Genomic DNA, 18482 nt, shown 5'->3' on the forward strand with positions numbered 1-18482 from the left:
ACTAACCAAAGCAATGGAGCTTCCCAAACTGTGAACCAAAATAAACTTCTACTTCTTATAAAGTTGATTCTCAGGTATTTTGTTACAGCAACGAAAACTGACACAGCATTGCAAACCCCACTTTACAGATCAGGCACCTAAGGCCTCAGGGACTCACCACTGCAACTCCACTAGTAAGAAAAGGAGTCAAGATTGGAGTTTTTCTAACTCTGAGGTCCAGATTCTTAATCACCACCTCTCATTCCCCCATCAGCTGACAGTCTTCTCAGGAAATCAACCAGGTATAGGTACACCATGTCCATGTTGTAGGCATTTTGGTGAATTAGAGGGAAACCTGAAAGGACAGCTTACTAAGTTATGCTCCCAGGCTTTTATGTTATTTAAACAGAGACTGTGATGGAGACAAGGGAAGATAGATAGTTTTCTGACTATGCTGCCCTTGCATCCTGGACAAAAGCAGAGAAGGATCATAAACTCTGGTCAGAAACAAGAGGAGCTTCTTAACACCCCCATCCCACTGGGTCAGGAAGCCCCAGGACAGTGCCCTCCGCCCTCAGTCAGCTCCAGAGTGGAAAGCAGTGTTGAGCATTGCCTAGACAGCTCCCTTCTCCTGCAGAGGAAGACTCATACACGCTGCCGGTAAAGAGAAGGCACCACCGTGGGAGTAGATTTGAGGGATTAAAAGGATAGCAAGGATGTGGTTGTCCAAAATCAAGGCATGATGAATGATGCTTGGCTGTCATAATAAGACACTTCTAGTTGATACATACTGTCTGGTATGTCCTTACGGATTTGTTGCCCTCACACCACAGGCCCAGATAGCTGTGGTCCACTATGCAAATGCAAATTACCTGAATCAGGCTGCTGGTGACTCACCAACTCCCATTTAAAGCAACATTGGGGTTGGAGGCAGTGAGAGTTCAAGGTAGAAACCATGGCTCACAGACCCTGCTTCTCCTCCTGGTCACTGGTCTGCTGGTTGGTAGTAGCTGTGGCAGAAGGTAAGGGTTTGGGTTTTATTCTCCTGTTGGCCCATTAATTAATAAGCTATCTGAAAAGATAAAACTGGCTCTGTGATTACACATTCCCATAAGCTGAAAACGTTTATATCTGCTTCCATCAGCCTGTGTGCTTAAAGAGAATGATATATTTTATCATCTGAAGACTTGGATCCTAATCTCAGCTCTAGCTCTGTGACTTTGATACTCGTAACCTCTCTGAGCATCAGACTCCTTCGATGTGAATTGACTGTCTTAATAACATGCATTGCTATGGGGGTTGAAAGGACCAGGTGAGCTTGTATGTGAAAAGCTCTTCACACTAAAAACTGCACAAGCACTCGTTATTGTCATGAAGCTAACAATTTCTACCTTGAATTGCAGTGCGGTCCTCTGCTCTCCATCTCTAGCTGTGCAGTAATTTGTACAAGGCTGGTGTTCAGTCTCTGTTAATTGCTTAAATTAATCATATCTAATGATCTGTGTCTTGGTGCTCTCGAGGTTAATACAAGTTTTAGGATTATTTGAGATTAATTTCTCCACTGTTTCAATTCTCTCTCCTTTTCCCCACTACCAAATATCCAGGTGACCTGAGCCTTATAATTAGTGTGTACACACACCCGTAAGGGAAGGAGAGGGAAGAAAGAAAAAGGGGAAAGGAAGGAGGAAGAGATCCTGGAGGCCCTAAATTTAGCATTTTTCCCCCACATGCAGTTCATCGTAGTTGCTGTTCCGGAAGGAGAAAATGGAGTCAAGCAGATGCTTCACCCCCTCCTGTGCCCTGGTCTGGGGAACTCTGCTGGGGCTCAGGCAAACCCTACTCATCCCTCAACAGCATCCTTGCTCATGACAAATTAGACATAGGTATAGCCCTCAGAGCTGGTTGTAGGACACCCAGAGATTCCCTTATTAATGTCTGCAAAACTCAGACCATCAGAAGACATAGATTATAAATATCACTTGCTCCCAATCCCCAAGGCAAAGTCCCAGTTATTACTTACTAAAAGTAATATGTAAAAGACGCATTAAAAAACAGATTTAGCTGAGACAGGAGGATGGCAAGTTCAAAGCCAGCCTCAGCAAAAGCAAGGTGCTAAGCAATTCAGTGAGAGCCTATCTCTAAATAAAATAGAAAATAGGGCTGGGGATGTGGCTCAGTGGTGAAGGAACCCTGAGTTGAGTTCAATCCCTGGTACTGCGCCCCCCTACCTCCCTCTTTCCAGTTTATGGGTAATTTTGTGTAATCATTGAGACAACTTTGTCACCTTCTCCACTTTCAGGAGGCTTTGTAAATAGGTAAACAAGTTATAATGACATTAGAGCTTCTTTTTAGTCATATATAAAAGACAGCAATTCCAGGCACAGTGGCCCAGGCCTATAATCCAAATGACTCGGGAGACTGAGGCAAAGGACAGCAAGTATAAAGCCAGCCTCAGCAGTTTAGTGGGACTTTGATTCCAAACAGAATTCAAAAAGGTCTGGGTATGTAGCTAAGTTGCTAGAGTGCTTAGAGAGCATGTGTGAAGCCCTGGGTTCAATCCCCAGTAACACAAAAATAAATAACTAAATAATAAAAGATATCAATTGAAATGTAAGGTTTGGTTTCTGAATTGGGCAGACCTTCCCATCTAACTTCACTCTATCCCAGCACTGGCTCCTGTTTGTCATCCACTTATACATATTCAGTGTCTACCAGACAGGGTCATGTGTGGCTCTTCAAACTTATCCTCTTTTCTCTCTCCTCCATGGCAGTGGCTGTGGCTGCTCCCTCTTCCTGATTTCACACCTGTTTATTGAAATTCTGCTTCAAGTCTCAACATTTAAATGCCACCCTAATTTCACCTTCACAAAATCTTTCTTGAGACACATAATTTTAAAATTGCAATCTCTGGGGCTGGGGCCATAGTTCAGTGGCAGAGCACTTGCCTAGCATGTATGAGGCACTGGATTCAATCCTCAGGATCACATTTTTAAAAAATACATAAAATAAAGACATGCTATCCATCTACAACTACAAAAAAAACCTTTTTTTAAAAAATTGCAATCTCTTTCTCTCTTTCACACTCACACACACACATATACCTTTGAATTCTTAAAGCAATCTGTACATCACCCACATACATTCAGCTTTCCACTCTGTAGTGTAGATCTAGATATCTGCAGCATCACTGCATTTCTCTGGTGCAGGGCTGCGTCCTTACCATCTCTGTATGTGCACAGCATCTCTCACGGTAACCTGAACACTGTTGAAATGACTTGACTTATAGCACAGAATTGAAAGAGGCTGTGGAACACCCTTGGGGCTCCAAATTCTATATCTTTAAAATTACAGATTTGACCACAATAGCCAGTCATTTTGTGAATCCACAAAATGAACGGAGCTGCAGTTATCGTGAGAAAATTAAATAAACTCAGAACTTATATTTCTTTTGGGTTCAACTCTGAAAGCATATGAGAATTCTTCTAAGAATCCATGTGCACTGTAATGGAATACTGTATACTTAAACTCCAAGTACAAAGCTTATTTCTCTAAGAACCAGTATAGTTTACTAAAAACCAGCTATTGTCTGCTCAAATAACCACAGAGTAGAGGTAATTACAACAAAGATCTTCTCCTCATTACCCTTTTAAAAAAGTGCTGGTTGTTGGTATGCTATGAATTTCATGTCTAGACAATAATAAACCCATTTAAAAGTGATATCCAAATTCCAAGAAATATTTTGACTCTCAAATTATGCTCAAATTTTAAATATATCAAATGTTCTGAAACTTGATTTAAACACTGAGTGCCACAAAAATATCAGAGGAAAATTCAGTGTCAACAATTCATTGAACTCATTAAGTGTTTTATTGATCACACCTGTAAACCAGGAACTATTCTAGGTGCTAAGGATATTGGCAGTGACTGTGAGTCAACAATTATTTCTTGGAAGTCCTTTCTTCCTTCCTTCCTTCCTTCCTTCCTTCCTTCCTTCCTTCCTTCCTTCCTTCCTTCCTTCCTTCCTTCCTTCCTTCCTTCCATCTATTTATTTATTGGTACTGGGAATTGAACCCAGAGCACTTATCACTGAACTTACCTCCAACTCTTTTTATTTTCAAATGGGGTGTCACTAAGTTGCTGAAGATATTGCTAAGTTGCTGAGGCTAGACTTGAACTTGCAATCCTCCTGCCTCCACCTCCAGAGTTACTGGAACTACAGATGTGTGCCACCATGCCCAGTGAAGGCCTATTCTTATTACATCTGTATTCTTTTGTTCTGTCCTTAATACAGAGATTATCTACGAGTTATAACCAGATGGGCCTAAGATGGGCTCATGCTAATACAATCTTTTCATAATGTTCATGATTAATAATAATTCATCATCTTCATGATTATTAATAATAATAGCTAACACTAAATGTATACCATGTGTCAGGCAATACTCTGAACACTTTATACATCTTAGATAAATTCACAAGTTATGAGATATGTAATATTATTTTCTCCCTTTTACAAATAAGGGAAAAGACTCATAGAGGTTAAGGAATCTGTCTATAGTCACACAGTTACAGAACTCAGGGAGCCCAAGCTTTTCAACACTATGTTCTCTGCCTCCTGACATGTTTGTAATGTATATGAAATGTTTGACCTACTCTGGTCTCATTACACTTGGAAAACTCTCATCTTTGTCATTCAGTACTTTGATGGCATGTCAATGTTATCAAATGCTTATTAATCATCACGCTGTCCCTGAGAGGTAGGAACATGGTAACTTTTCCAATTGTAAAAATAGATTTCTTTCGCTCAGTTCATTTCTACTGCAGGCACGGGGCTAGGGTTGAGACTGCCGTCTACAAGATGTTCACATAGATATTTCATGGGAGCAGGATTACCATTACCACTGAATGGTAATCACACGATTGATGTGTATTATGCGAGTGGATTCACCGGATGCTATGCAAGTAGGTTGCCAGGGACATTCAGCAGCTCCAGGTAGGGAAGTCTTCCCTGATGAGACCAAACTTGGAATTCTAACAGGAAATCCAGGAAAGTAGGGCAGAAAATAGTACTTTAGGCACCTAGAATTAACTTTTTAGAAGCCCAGGACTATTAATGACTTTTTCCAAAGTAGCTTTGGTGGAGTAGAAGATACAGAGTCAGATTCCAAAGGATTAAATAGTTATGTAGCATATAAATTTTTCTTTAAAGAGAAGAAATAGGAACCAAAGTTCATGGCAGAACACCTCAGTTTTCTGTCTGCAATATGAAGCTAAATAATCTACTTAGGAAGGTACAGAGATGACTGGGATTATAGCTCAGTGATAGAGCACTAGCCTAGCATGTGTGAGGCACTGGGTTCAATTCTCAGCACCGCCTATAAACGAGTAAAATAATGGTCCATCAACAACTAAAAAATATGTGTAAACAAAACAATTTTTAAAAGATAAAGGTACAGATAATTCTTCAAATGTGAAAATTTTGAAGGAGATTTGAGGAGATAACAAAGATTATGAAGACAGTATAAACAGTGCAGAACAAGGATAAAGAAAAGAATATTGAACAGAGCTAACTCAGCCAAAGATAGAGTCATGAAAAATATCACTCAGATGTGTGGCCTTCCTTAACTTTGTAAGATGTAACGGGGTCCCTTATCAGTCCCTGTGGTCCCACATTTTAGAACACATGTGCTACCAAGCAGATAATGACCCTGTGTATAATTTGCTAGAAGAATGCATTTTTACAGGGTCCTACCCACATTCTTGGGTGGGTGGTTGGGGCAAGCTTGTTCCTTGATTTTGAATCCTTGGGAATTCCCAGAAAGAACACTAGATACCACTGGAAATCCCACAGCCTATTCAGGTTTCAAGATATGAGATGGACCCAAGGGGCAGGTGTGTTGATTGTTTTACAGCTGGAGTGGTTTAATAAATAGCAGAGTGCAAGGCCTAGTTAAGCTTCATTTTATAGCAAAATGTCAAAATGGGCATTAATAATGAGGCTGGCGTCTCCCCTGCTGACTAGATTCTGGGTAGAAAGTTTTCACGTCACAAAGATTCAAAACTTATCACAAAGAGTAATGTGGGGTTTCATCATCTTATGAAGCTCAAAGTGTGTTTGTTAGTCTAATTTCATCACAGGATCACAACTCAGTATCCTGACTGAGTATGGGGAAAGGGTTGGCATTTTATTCAAGGAATGGATACCCATTCAAGCTAGTTGTAAAAAGAGTAGAGCAAGAGTTCAGTAGTAGAGCATGAGCACATGCAAGATCCTGGTTCACTCCCCAGTACCAAAAAATAAATAAAACAGAGAGAATAGAGTTGGAGGTGGAGTGATCATTATAAGGATATCTTCAAGAACCTTAAGTATAATCAGCCGAGCCTCAGAGGGACCAACCCTGGAAAGTCAAGAACCAAGGCTAGTCCCATCAGCAAGCACTGTTACCATATAGTCTCTCTCTCTCTCTCTCTCTCTCTCTCTCTCTCTCTCTCTCTCTCTCTCTCTCTCTCTCTCTCTCTCTCTCTCTTGCCTTCCCCAGTTCTCTGCTTCTGTATCCATCCTGGCATCTATGCTTCTCATCATTCATCTGTCCAAAGCCTGACACTCCAGCCCCTGCCTTCCAGTAACAGCTTTCACTATGTCTTTTTTGCTATAATTAATTCTCAAGGGAGGATCCAATTCATCATTGACTAGCCAATAAATTAGTTTAGGGTCTATCCACAATCCAATCATCCATAGTCAGAAGGTGTGAAAGACGGACCATTCCAGAGGTTGTAGATAAGACAATATTTGGAAGGAACTATGGGCACAAGAACTATGTAAGCATATCCACTACAGCCCAGAAACCAGGGAATCTAGTTCTTAAATGCATCTGCACTCTCAGCTTCCTGTGGTGGTTCATGTTTCCATCACCCATGCCTGGCATTCCTTCCAAGGCCTGTGTGGGTGAGCAACTGCAGGAGTGAAGAAACAATTCACTACAGGAAAACTTCCTTTATACTGCCAACTTGGATGGGTGATTTAGTCAAGGGAAGACCTTGAAGCTGGAACCTAACCACATTTCTTCTTAAAAATGAATTTGTGTCCTGGTCCTCAGCACTCTTTCTTCTGCTGCTTATAGATGCCCCTCCCTTCCTAAGGAATGACTTTACTGACTGAGCAGGGAAAAAGAAATTTTAATGTTATTTTTATATTCTTAACATTAAAAAATTTTTTCCTCATGAATTTTCTTTGCTATAATTTACACCTAATAAATTCCACAAATCTTAAAGTTATAGCTTATTATATTTTATATATACATACATATATGTGTATGTGTGCAAACATACATCATGTATAGAGATTTATATGTGTGTGGATACTTACACATCTATATGTATGTGTGTATATGTGTGAGACGTAGATAGCTCCTTTTAGAAAACCACCCAGATTGAGATACAGAACATTTTGAGAGTTTGCTGGTTACTCTTTCCACTAAACAATTCCTACCCTAACCCTGAGCTCAATATTATTTGACTCTTTTACCACAGTTTCACTTGCTGTATTCTTTTGCAATATGTATCCTCTTTTGTGTCCAACTTCTTTTGCTTACCATAATATCCATGATTACTGTGCACATTAGTAGATTTCCCTTTTCCACAATGAATACTTTTCATTGTATGAATATACACAATTTATTTAACCTTTCTATTGATGGACACCTGGATTATTTCCAAGTTTAGGCTATAATGAAAAAGTTTGCTATGAACATCCTTGAACTAGTTTGTTTTTTTGTTTTTTTGTTTTTTGTCTGTTTGTTTTTGCAAACTTTTGCAAATAAAAATTTGGGTCAATTCCATAGAGTGGAAATGCTGGATTATAAGGTGTACTCACATTTCATTTTATTTACCTTGTTTCCAACATGCTCCAAGATATCTCTATTTCTTGTTCTATCTTTCTCCCCTGCACCCACATTCAAGGATCTATCTTGCTTCTGTTTCTGTTACCAGGTCTGTTTTCTGACTCCTATTTTCCTCCTTACAGGACAAGAAGAGGTTGTCATTCCACCAGGAGGCTCACAACATATAAACCCTACAGACTGCCAGATCTTCACACTCACCCCTCCACCTACCACGAGGAATCCAACAACAAGGGTCCAGCCCATTACTAGGACACCCAAATATCCCTTCAGTCGTATTACACCAAGAAGGCCTAGAATCTACCCTGGGTTTCAAAACAGACATTTTCTCCCTCCAAGATGCAACCACCGTTTCCACTTCCAGCCATTTCCCTGGCCACACAGTCGTCTTAATTCTCGTAGATATTTCCTTGGAAGAAATCTCCCGAGTGAAAGTTCATCTGAAGAAAGCAGAGAGAAAAGAGAAGCAAAAATATACTGAAGCAAAAAGAGCCAATGCCTCCAAAAAGATGAAAATATTTTTGCTATCTCTTTCCAAACTAAAATTATTGAATGAGAAGATGAAGTAACCTAAATAATATTGACCAGAAATTGTCATCAATGAAGATATTGGATTTGGGTTGTTTTGTTTGCAAAATAGGACAGTAACTACATCATTATTAACCTACAGGAAATTAATGAAAACAAAATCTTCAAATGGGCTGTTCCAATAATTCCTATTCATACCAAGATTCCAACTGAATTAGCCTCCTCTTCTAAATTAGAGTGAAGAGTATTTAAAAAGGAATAATTATGAACCAAATGAAGACATGAAGATCCTCTTTTTTATGTTCATTAGTGAAGTTTGCAAGGTGCAACAAATTGAACTTTAAAAGAAATTATAAAGATTAAAGCAAAAAAAAAAAGGTCTGGGGAATCGGACTATAGATAATACTTTATAATCATAAACTGAATTATCTAGCTCAAATAATTATTTTTAACTGAAGTTTCCAAATTTACCTTAATGTTAACTTTTAAGCAAATGTTGTGATTCATTTTATAAGTATCTTACTGTTTCTTTTGTTGTCATAATATAAACACTAGTTCAAAAATTTCTCCTCAAACTTTCAACACAGACCTATGTTCAATGCCTTGATTAAAGGAACTCTGCAGACAAAGGTCACTCAGTGATGGAAATTTGTGTTCTCAGGTGCAATTTGAGAAATGAATCAGATTGCATTCATTGATGGCTGTTTTTTTTAAAAAAAAAACTGAAAAATATCACCTCTTGTTTGTGCCACTCATCTTGCCTGTAGGAACTTGTGCTTTGCATATATGGCCAATGACTTACTTGTTCCTCTCAAGAACTGCTGCTACTATTGATACAAAGTAAAAAAGAAATAATACAAGACAATAGAATTCTGGGAATGGATGCCTGGGAAAAGGAGAGAGAGATTTTTTTTAAAATTATACTGTGCTTCCTCGCTATATTGAATGATAAAAGAAGAAAAATATTTCTTTCACTCACTTCATGGCAAATAGTATTTATAAGAACAGATATTTACTCGAAATTTACAGGTTTAAATAAAAACAAATTTAAACACTCTAATCCAGAAACTGTATTTTGAAAGAAACCTCACCTGCCTTCTTTTTTGGTTAGTGGGGACATACCAGAAAAGGGCTATTTTTGGGCAAACTCAAAGACAGATGAAGTTAGTGTTTGAATCCCTTTTCCCTTTCTGACTCTTCTTCTTTATTTTGTCACGTTCACAGTGAACAGTGTACTTGGTGCCCTCACAAATTCCCAACTGCCCAAAACCAACCTAGCTTTGATTGCAATTAAAAACTTAAGCAGTTCTTAAATCTAGCCTCTTGGGAGGCCTTGCTCTGTGATATATAAGCCTCAGGTAAAATGAGACACACTAATAATGGATTAACAAGTTTAATACATCAATCACTGAGTCTGTTGTAGAAAGCAGGTTATTGTTATAATGTTTTGTAGTAAAGTCCTTTCTCAAAATAACTTCAAGTAAAAATTCCATCATCTATCATCTTGAAACATACATAGAGTTGTCTATATAAGAAGCAGACTACACTTACAATTAAAAGTATATGCTTAGCCTGGGATGTAGCTCAGTGGTTGAGCACATGCCTAGCACATGCAAAACTTAGGGATTCAATTTCCAGAAACACACACACACACACACACACACACACACACAGAGTATTTGCTTTGTGACTGAAGAAAAAATGTTTGTTTTGTATTGTATCTTTAGATAAGAAATTTTGCTTTTAAAATACAGTGATCCCTGGCAGGTTTTTGAGTCAGGGGTGTTTTCAGTCATGCCTCAAAATGAATTCGTTTCTCAAATGAGCTCATTCTAACATAAAGCTGTTTATGAAACAATGGCGGTTGGGTAAAAGGGTGTGGTAGACCATGTAAATCTAAAGTCATAATTATACTCCAACACATAATCTAAATGCAAACATTAGACAAACTTAAATTGAAGGACATTTTCAAAACTGGCATTTTCAAAAATGTAGATGTCATGAAAGACAAAGGTTAAAGGAGATTAAAGTAACTTGACAACTAAAACAGTCCATGAATCTTGATTATCAGACTTAGAGGTGGGATAGGGAGGGAGAGATTGCCATAAAGGGTATTACTTGAAAAACTGGCAATTTTTTAATATGATTAGATATCAGAAAATAGTATTTTATCAATGTTAAATTTCTGAGTTTGATCATTCTATTGGAGAACATCCTGTTCTTTGGAAATAGATGCTGAAGTATTTGAGGTAAATGAGTACATTCTGCAATGAAATCTCAAATTATTCAGAAACAATATATATATATGATGTTAAATGATAAGCAGGTATGTGTGTATGTAGGTAGATAGGTAAGAAGAGAGAGACACCAATAGTTGGGGCAAAACGTTTTTACAGTTGATGTACCTGAGTAAAGGGTATATGAGAGTTTTTGTACTACACGTACAACTCTTCTATAGTTTGACATTATTTCAAAATGACAGTATAAAAGGCATTATTAAAAACACCATCATCCAGGCACAGTGGCCTATAATCCCAGTGGCTTAGGAGACTGAGGCAGAAGGATCACAAGTTCAAAGCCATCCTCAATAACATAGCAAGGCACTAAGCAACTCAGTGAAGCCCTATCTCAAAAGAAAAATAATAAAATAAAATAAATGGGCTGGGGATTTGGCTCAGTGGTTAAGCCCCGCTGGGTTCAATCACTGGTACTCCCCAAAAAACCAAAAACAAATAACAACAACAAAAAAACCCACTATCAAAATATCGCTTTAAATTTATCTACGCCCTGAATTAAGTTAAAAATAAAATCCTATTCCCACATGCCCCGTTATCAACCTTTCCTTTTAACAACTCACATTGGTTTTAAGAGCTATGAAGTATCTAGATAAACTGGGATTCAAATATCATTGATTTTGGTGGAAGGTAGCTTTTAATTAGAGGACAAGTTTGACTGGAGTTAATGTCTCAGAGAAATAGATGGCATGAGGTATCATATACTTCCCACCAACAACAACAACAACTAGCCCCTTCTGTTTTTATAAACCCCCTCCCTTTTTTTCCTTATTTCTTTCTAGCTTACAAAATTGAGAGAAAACATTGGACTCTTGACTTTCTGAGTCGGGCTTTTTTGACTTAGCATGATGTTCTCCAGTTGCATAATTTCATTCTTTGTGACTAATCAGAATACTGTTTTGTATATACACCACGTCCATTCATCTATTGTTGGACACCTAGGTATTTTCTTTGCTCTGCAGAAGTTTTAAATTTGATTTCATCACATTTATTAATTCTTGGTATTATTTTCTGAGCTTATTGAGACAGTTTTGCCTGTGCCTAGGTGCTGGACTATTGATCCTGCATTTTCTTCTATGAGTTTCACTGTAGTATGATGCTTGAATTCTTTAGTATAAATACCAAGGAGTGGTATGGCTGGGTTATATGGTGGTTTTGATTTCTCTAGTGGTTATACTAATTTACAGTTAGTAAATTAATTTCTGTCTTTGACTCATTTTCAGTTGATTTTTGTGCAGGATGAAAGACAGTACCTAATTTCATTCATATGGATAACCAGTTGTCTCAGCACCATTTGTTAAAAAGGCTGTCTGTTCTCCAATGTATGTTTTTGGCAACTTTGTCCAGTTTCAGATGGAATTCAAGTGTATGGGTTTGTCTCTGTCTCTTCTTTTCTGTAAGGCTGGTCTCTGTGTCTGGTTTTATGCCAGTACCATGCAGTTGTTGTTATGATAGCTGTTACGATTTAGATATGAGGTGTCCCCCAAAAGCCCAAGTAAGAGACAATGAAAAAAATTTTAGAGGTGAAATGATCAGATTATGAGAACCTTAGTCTAATCAATTTGTTAATCCCTCTAATAGTTATTAACTGGGTAATAACTGTAGGCAGGTAGGATGTGGCCTGGGCACATGCCTTTGTTATATATATATATTGTCCTTGTTGAACCGCTCATTCCCCCACCCCACCCCCTCCCTCCTCACCCGCTTCTTAGTGCCATGTTCACAGCTATTTACCCCACCTTAGCTTTCTAGAATGATGTTCTGCCTCAATAGAGCCCAGAGCAATGAGGCTAGCTATCTATGGACTGAGACTTCTGAGTCCCCAAATAAGTTTTTCCTCCTCGAATTATTCTTGTCAAGTCTTGGTCACAGCAGCAAAAAAGCTGACTAAAACAATAGCTCTGTAGAATAATTTGAAGTCAGATATGTTGATGCCTTCAGGGCTTTTGACTTAGAATTGCTTTGGTGATTCTGGGTCTTTTATTCATTCAAATGAATTTTAGGGCTTTTTTTTCCCCCTAGTTCTATGAAGAATGTCACTGGTGTCTTCATGATGACTGCTTTGACTCTGTATACTGCTTTTGGTACTATGGTCATTTTAATATTAATTCTTCCTATCCATGAACATAGAAGGTCTTTCTATTCTCCGAGGTCTTCTTTATTTTTTTCAATTTTCTATAGTTTTCCTTGTAGAGGTTTTCATCTCCTTGGCTGGATTTATTTCTAGGTATTATGATTTGTTGAGGCTATTGTGAATGGATTTGTTTTTCCTCTTTCTTTTTTTTTTTTAGCAGATTCATTGTTGGTGTATAGGAAAGCTTTTGTTTTTTTATATGTTGATTTTGTAACTTGCTATCTTGCCGAATTGTTTATTAGCTCTAGAAGTCTTTGGGTGACATTTTTTTTAGATCTTCTAGGTATAGAATCATATCATCAAATAGTGATAATTTGACTTCTTCCTTTCTTATTTTTATCCTTTTAATTTCCTTCTCTTGCATAATTGTTCTGGCTAGAATTTCTAGCACTATATTAAAAAGGAGTGGTGACAGTGGACATCCTTGTTCCAGATTTTAAAGAAAATGCTTTCAGTTTTTCTCCATTTGCTGTGAGGTTGGCTTTGGGTTTTTCATATGTAACCTTTATGATGTTAGGTAGGCTCCTTCTATCTCTAGTTTCCTCAATGTTTTTATAATGAATGAATGCTCAATTTTGTCAAAAGTCTTCTCTGCATCTATTGAAATGATTAAGTGACTTTTGTTCTTAAGTCTATATGTATGATAAGTTACATTTATTGATTTGCATATTAAACCAGCCTTGCATCTTTAGGATAAAACCAACTTGGTTAGGTGAACAATCTCAATATGTCGTTGAACACAGTTTGCTAATATTTTGTTAAATACTTTTGCAACTAAATTCTTTAGGGATGTTCATCTGTAGTTTTCTTTCCTTCATGTGTCTATATCTGATTTTAGTGTGAATGTGATACTGGCTTCATAGAGTGAATTTGAAAGTGTTCTGTCCCTTTTTATTTCATGGAATAATTTGAAAAGTACTGTCATTATTTTTAAAAAAAAATTGTAGAATTCAGCTAGAAATCCATCTAATCCTGGGCTTTTTATTTTGTTGAGTAGTGTCTCTTTTATTTTGTTGGAAAGTTTTTTTATTACTTATATCTCATTACTTTTTAATAATGCTTTATACTGTCATTTTGAAAGTTATTGGTCTATTTAGATTTTCCACATCCTCTTGATTCAGTTTTAACAGATTTTCTTTGTCTAAAAGTGTACCCATTTCTTCTAGATTTTCCAATTTATTGGAATATAAGTTTTCAAAATAGTCTCTAATGATCTACTGGATTGCTGTGATGTCTGTGGTGATTTTTTCTTTTTCAACTATAATTTTATTAATTTTGGTTTTCTTTTTCTTTTGGTTTAGGGATTATCAATCTTGTTTATCTTTTCAAAGAGACAATTCTTTGTTTCATTAATCCTTTGTGTGTGTGTGTGTGTTGTTTTTTTTGTTTGTTTTGTTTTCAAGGGCATCAAGATGCATCATTAGACTTTTTATTTAGGAGCATTCTGATTTTCTTATGTAGGTACTCATAGTTACAAATTTCCTTAGAACTGCTTTCATAGTGTCCCAGAGGTTCTGGTATATTGTATCACTATTCTCATTTGAGTCTAAGAATTTTTAAATTTCTCCCTTGATTTCTTCTATCACTCATGCATAATTTTAAAATGTACTGTTCAATCTTCATGTGTTTATATAGTTTCTGTAGCGTTTTGCATGTTAATTTCTGATTTCATCTATTATGATCTGATAAGATGCAAGGTATTATGTAGATTTTTTTTCTTTTTTGTATTTGCTAAGAGTTACTTTGTGGCCTAAAATATACTGTATTTTGGAGAAGTTTCTATGAGCCACTGAGGAAAAAAAAAGTGTATTTTGCTGTTGTTGGATTGAATATTCTCTAGAACTCTGTTAAGTCCATTTGATTTATAATATTTTTCAGGTCCAAAAAGTATTTACCATAGTTTATGACCTATCTAAAGAGGTGTGTTGAAATCACCTAATATTATTGTACTGGGGTCTGTTGAGAGCCACAGCCGAAGGGGCCCCAGCAAACTTCCAGCTGCCAGCAATCTTCCAGCTGCCAGTTGATGATTGGCTCACAGCGGCCCCAGCAAACTTCTAGCTGCCAACTGATTGGCTCCTCTGCGGTGATGCTCATTGGGCTATTTCCCCGCCCTTTCAGACCATGGAGCTGCTCATTGGGGGACTTTTTTTGGCTCTGCCCATGCGACCCAGCCAATCAGCCTCAAGAGCAGGAGGAGTGGGGGAGGTTGAGAGGCTTGTGGGAAGCCGGTGGTGGCAGTTGGGCTCTGAAGGTTTTTCCTGAAGAGCTGTTTTGTTTGGCATGTGTAGTTCTAAAAATAAAGTTTGTTTCTTTTGACAAGTGGCTCCTGAATTGTGCCCAGCCAGACTGTGGCATTTGGTGGGCCGCATGGGGAACGACTGAGGGTAAGTGATACGGTAAACTGCTCACCCCTGAGGGCAGGGCGAGAGGATGGGTAGCCATTTTAAGATTATTCTTTTGTTTTGCTTCACTTTTATTTTAAGTTGCCTGTCCCTGGAGATGTGTAAGATGGAAGAAAAACCGCTCACATCTGAGGAACAGATAGGGAGAAAGGACGGATGGACATTTCAGGAGGCTATTATAATGATTTTGTGTTGTTCCAATTTTGTTTCACTCTGTTTCAGTTTTGTTAGGCGTTATCTTGTTGGGTTGTATTATAGTAGAAATATAGGATCAGAAATCAGTAAAAAACAAACCAAAAGAGTGTTAAGTAAATTGTTATAGGAAGGAGGCATCCCAGTAAAATCAAGAGCAGTCAGGACATACATTGATACAATACAAAAATGTAGCCCATGGCTTTTTAAGGAGGAGTTGTTAAATATATCACAATGGAACCATCATGATGAAGATTTAAAAAGAATAGAAAAGAAAAGCCCAGGAACTCTGCCAGTTGGCACATTGACATTGTGGGCGTTGGTATCTTGTTTGCTTAGTCTAAAGCCTTCAGTTCAGACAAAGGTAGAGGAAGGAGAAGACATATTGATTCAAGTAAAAGAGAAGGTATTCTCTCAAGTTAGTCAGAAAGAAGAAAAGATTCAAGTAAAAGAGAAGGTCTTTCAAGCTAGTCAGATAGAGGAAGAAAGCTTAGAGCAGAAAAAGCCATCAGGGGAAAAGTTACAACAGGAGACTGCTACTAACACCTTTCTATCACCAGTGGGCGTAAGTGTCCAACCAACAGCACCACCTCTACAGGAGACTGCTACTAACACCTTTCTATCACTAGAGGGCATAAGTGTCCAACCAACAGCGCCACATCCATATGCTGGGAGGCCGCCAACCCCTGCAGTTGATAGTTGGGATTCTCAGACAGGATCTCAAATATTAACATGCCCTGTATTTGAGGCAGGAGGGCAGCGAAATCATAATGCTTTAAATTTCAAAACAATGAAGCAGCTAAAAGAGGCTGTAACAACCTATGGTCCTCAAGCACTCTTCACTGTAAGCATAGTTGAATCCATTAACAGCTTGAACATGATGCCAGCAGATTGGGCTAATATGTGTAAAGCTGTGCTAAATGGAGGACAATACCTGTTATGGAAGGTTGCCGATGAGGAATTTTGCAAGGAGACAGCTAGGCGAAATGCAGCAGCTGGTTATCCTCAGAGAAATCTAGATATGTTGTTAGGAAAGGGACCTTATGAGGATCAGCAGCAACAAATTGCATATGATCCTGGTATATACGCACAAATTGCTGCAGAGGCGGTTAGGGCATGGAAGACTTTACAAGGACATGGAGGTTTACAAGGTCAGTTATCTAAGGTAAATCAAGGAGCTAATGAATCTTACACTGAATTTGTAGATAGACTTATTCAAACAGCTACCAGAGTTTTGGGGAATACAGAACAAGCAATGCCATTAGTAAAACAACTGGCTTATGAGCAAGCTAATCGTTGGTGCAGAGAAGTCATTAGACCATGGAAACATGAAGATTTAAACACATATATTAAATTATGGAGAGACATTAATGAACAAGAGCAAGTCGTGGCAGCTGCAGTAAAACAGGCTTTAGATGCCAGAGACATTAATGAACAAGGGCAAGTTGTGGCAGCTGCAGTAAAACAGGCTTTAGATGCCAGAGACATTAATGAACAAGGGCAAGTTGTGACAACTGCAGTAAAACAGACTTTAGATGCCAGGCCAAGAACATGCTATAATTGTGAATAAACAGGACATTTTAAAAAGAATTGCCCCATAGGAGGAGAGTTTAACAAAACTAGGTTATCAAAGGAATAGAATACCGGGTATTTGCCGATGATGCTGTAGAGGGAGACATTGGGCTAATGAATGCCATTCTCAAACCACCATAGAGGGTACTCCATTATCAAAAAACGAACAAGGACCAGGTGTTTATCCACGATATCGTAGAGAAAGGCATCGGGCTCCGTTACCAAAAAATGGACAGGGGGCCCAATGCTCCAGGGCCCAAAACCACAAATATACAGAACACTGGAGGAACCCAGCAACCCCATCAGGGTAGTGCCCAGGACACATTGTTTATTACATCCCTCACCAGACAAACCAGAGGAAGTGCAGGGTTGGACATCTGCGCCTCCACCAGAGCAGTACTAACTCCAGAGATGGGAGTTCAAATCATTCCCACAGGGGTAAAAGGACCTCTGGGAACATTAGGCTTATTATTGGGACTCAGCTCTTCTACTCTAAAAGGACTTATGATAAGTCCTGAGGTAATTGATCCTGATTATGAAGGTGAAATAAAAATTATAGCCAGTTCTCCAAAGGGTATATCAGTAATTTCACCAGGAGATAGAATAGCACAGTTACTAATAATACCCAGCCTACATGATAAATTTTCCAGTCGTACTGTAGAAAGAGGTTCCAAGGGATTAGGCTCCACAGGTGTAGATTGGGCTATGCTTTCTTTAAATTTAGATTCTCGCCCCTTGCTAAAACTAAATATTCAAGGACATGAATTTAATGGGCTACTGGATACAGGTGCAGACCTTAGCATCATCTCTCGTCAAGAATGGCCAAAACATTGGCCATTACAACAAGCCACTCAAACACTTCGAGGCCTAGGAGTGGCGACTAATCCCCATAGAAGTGCAATGGTATTAGATTGGAAGGATCCTGAAGGATGTGAAGGAACTATACAGCCATATGTATTGGATCATCTTCCCGTAAATTTATGAGGACGAGATGTTCTAGATCAATTAGGTTTGACATTAACAAATAACATCAACCAAAATGCACCCACTATTATGACTAGACAAGGTTTTAGGAAAGGAAAAAGATTATGAAAACAAGAACAAGGTATAGCAGCACCAATACAAATAGATCAAGGAACGGACAGACATGGGTTGGATTTTCAGAAAGGGCCACTGAGACAATAAAAATTACTTGGCAATCAGAAAGACCAGTATGGGTTCCTCAGTGGCCCCTGACTAAAGAAGAGATACAAGCAGCCCATGACCTGGTCAAACAACAATTAATGGAAGGACATATACAACCTTCTGTATCTCCCCATAATATTCCCATTTTGTCATCAAAAAGAAATCTGGTAAATGGAAATTATTGCAAGATTTAAGAGCCATTAATAATGAGATGGTTATTATGGGACCTGCTCAATTGGGGATTCCTCAATTGTCTGCTTTGCCAAAAACTTGGTATGTTTTAGTTATAGATATT

At 38.2% G+C, this 18482-nt stretch overlaps 1 protein-coding gene and 1 long non-coding RNA gene across 2 annotated transcripts in view; one reads left to right on the plus strand and one right to left on the minus strand.

The window, feature by feature from the left end:
• Positions 1-18482, minus strand: part of LOC144366722 (uncharacterized) — a 47058-nt gene that overhangs the window by 17566 nt on the left and 11010 nt on the right. The window lies entirely within an intron of this gene.
• Odaph (odontogenesis associated phosphoprotein) lies at positions 935-8358 on the plus strand. Its single transcript, XM_005333292.3, has 2 exons — positions 935-1001; positions 8003-8358. Exons 1-2 carry the CDS (start codon positions 935-937, stop codon positions 8356-8358), a joined length of 423 nt encoding a protein of 140 aa, XP_005333349.2.

The sequence above is a fragment of the Ictidomys tridecemlineatus genome, chromosome 9 (assembly GCF_052094955.1).
Source record: "Ictidomys tridecemlineatus isolate mIctTri1 chromosome 9, mIctTri1.hap1, whole genome shotgun sequence".
NCBI classification, from domain to species: domain Eukaryota; kingdom Metazoa; phylum Chordata; class Mammalia; order Rodentia; family Sciuridae; genus Ictidomys; species Ictidomys tridecemlineatus.

Excerpts from the sequence above, each read along its gene's own strand:
- Odaph (XM_005333292.3), top strand. The coding sequence starts at position 935 with ATGGCTCACAGACCCTGCTTCTCCTCCTGGTCACTGGTCTGCTGGTTG. Across the intron at positions 1,002-8,002 it reads GGTAGTAGCTGTGGCAGAAG|GACAAGAAGAGGTTGTCATT; the intron begins GTAAGGGTTTGG and ends TCCTCCTTACAG.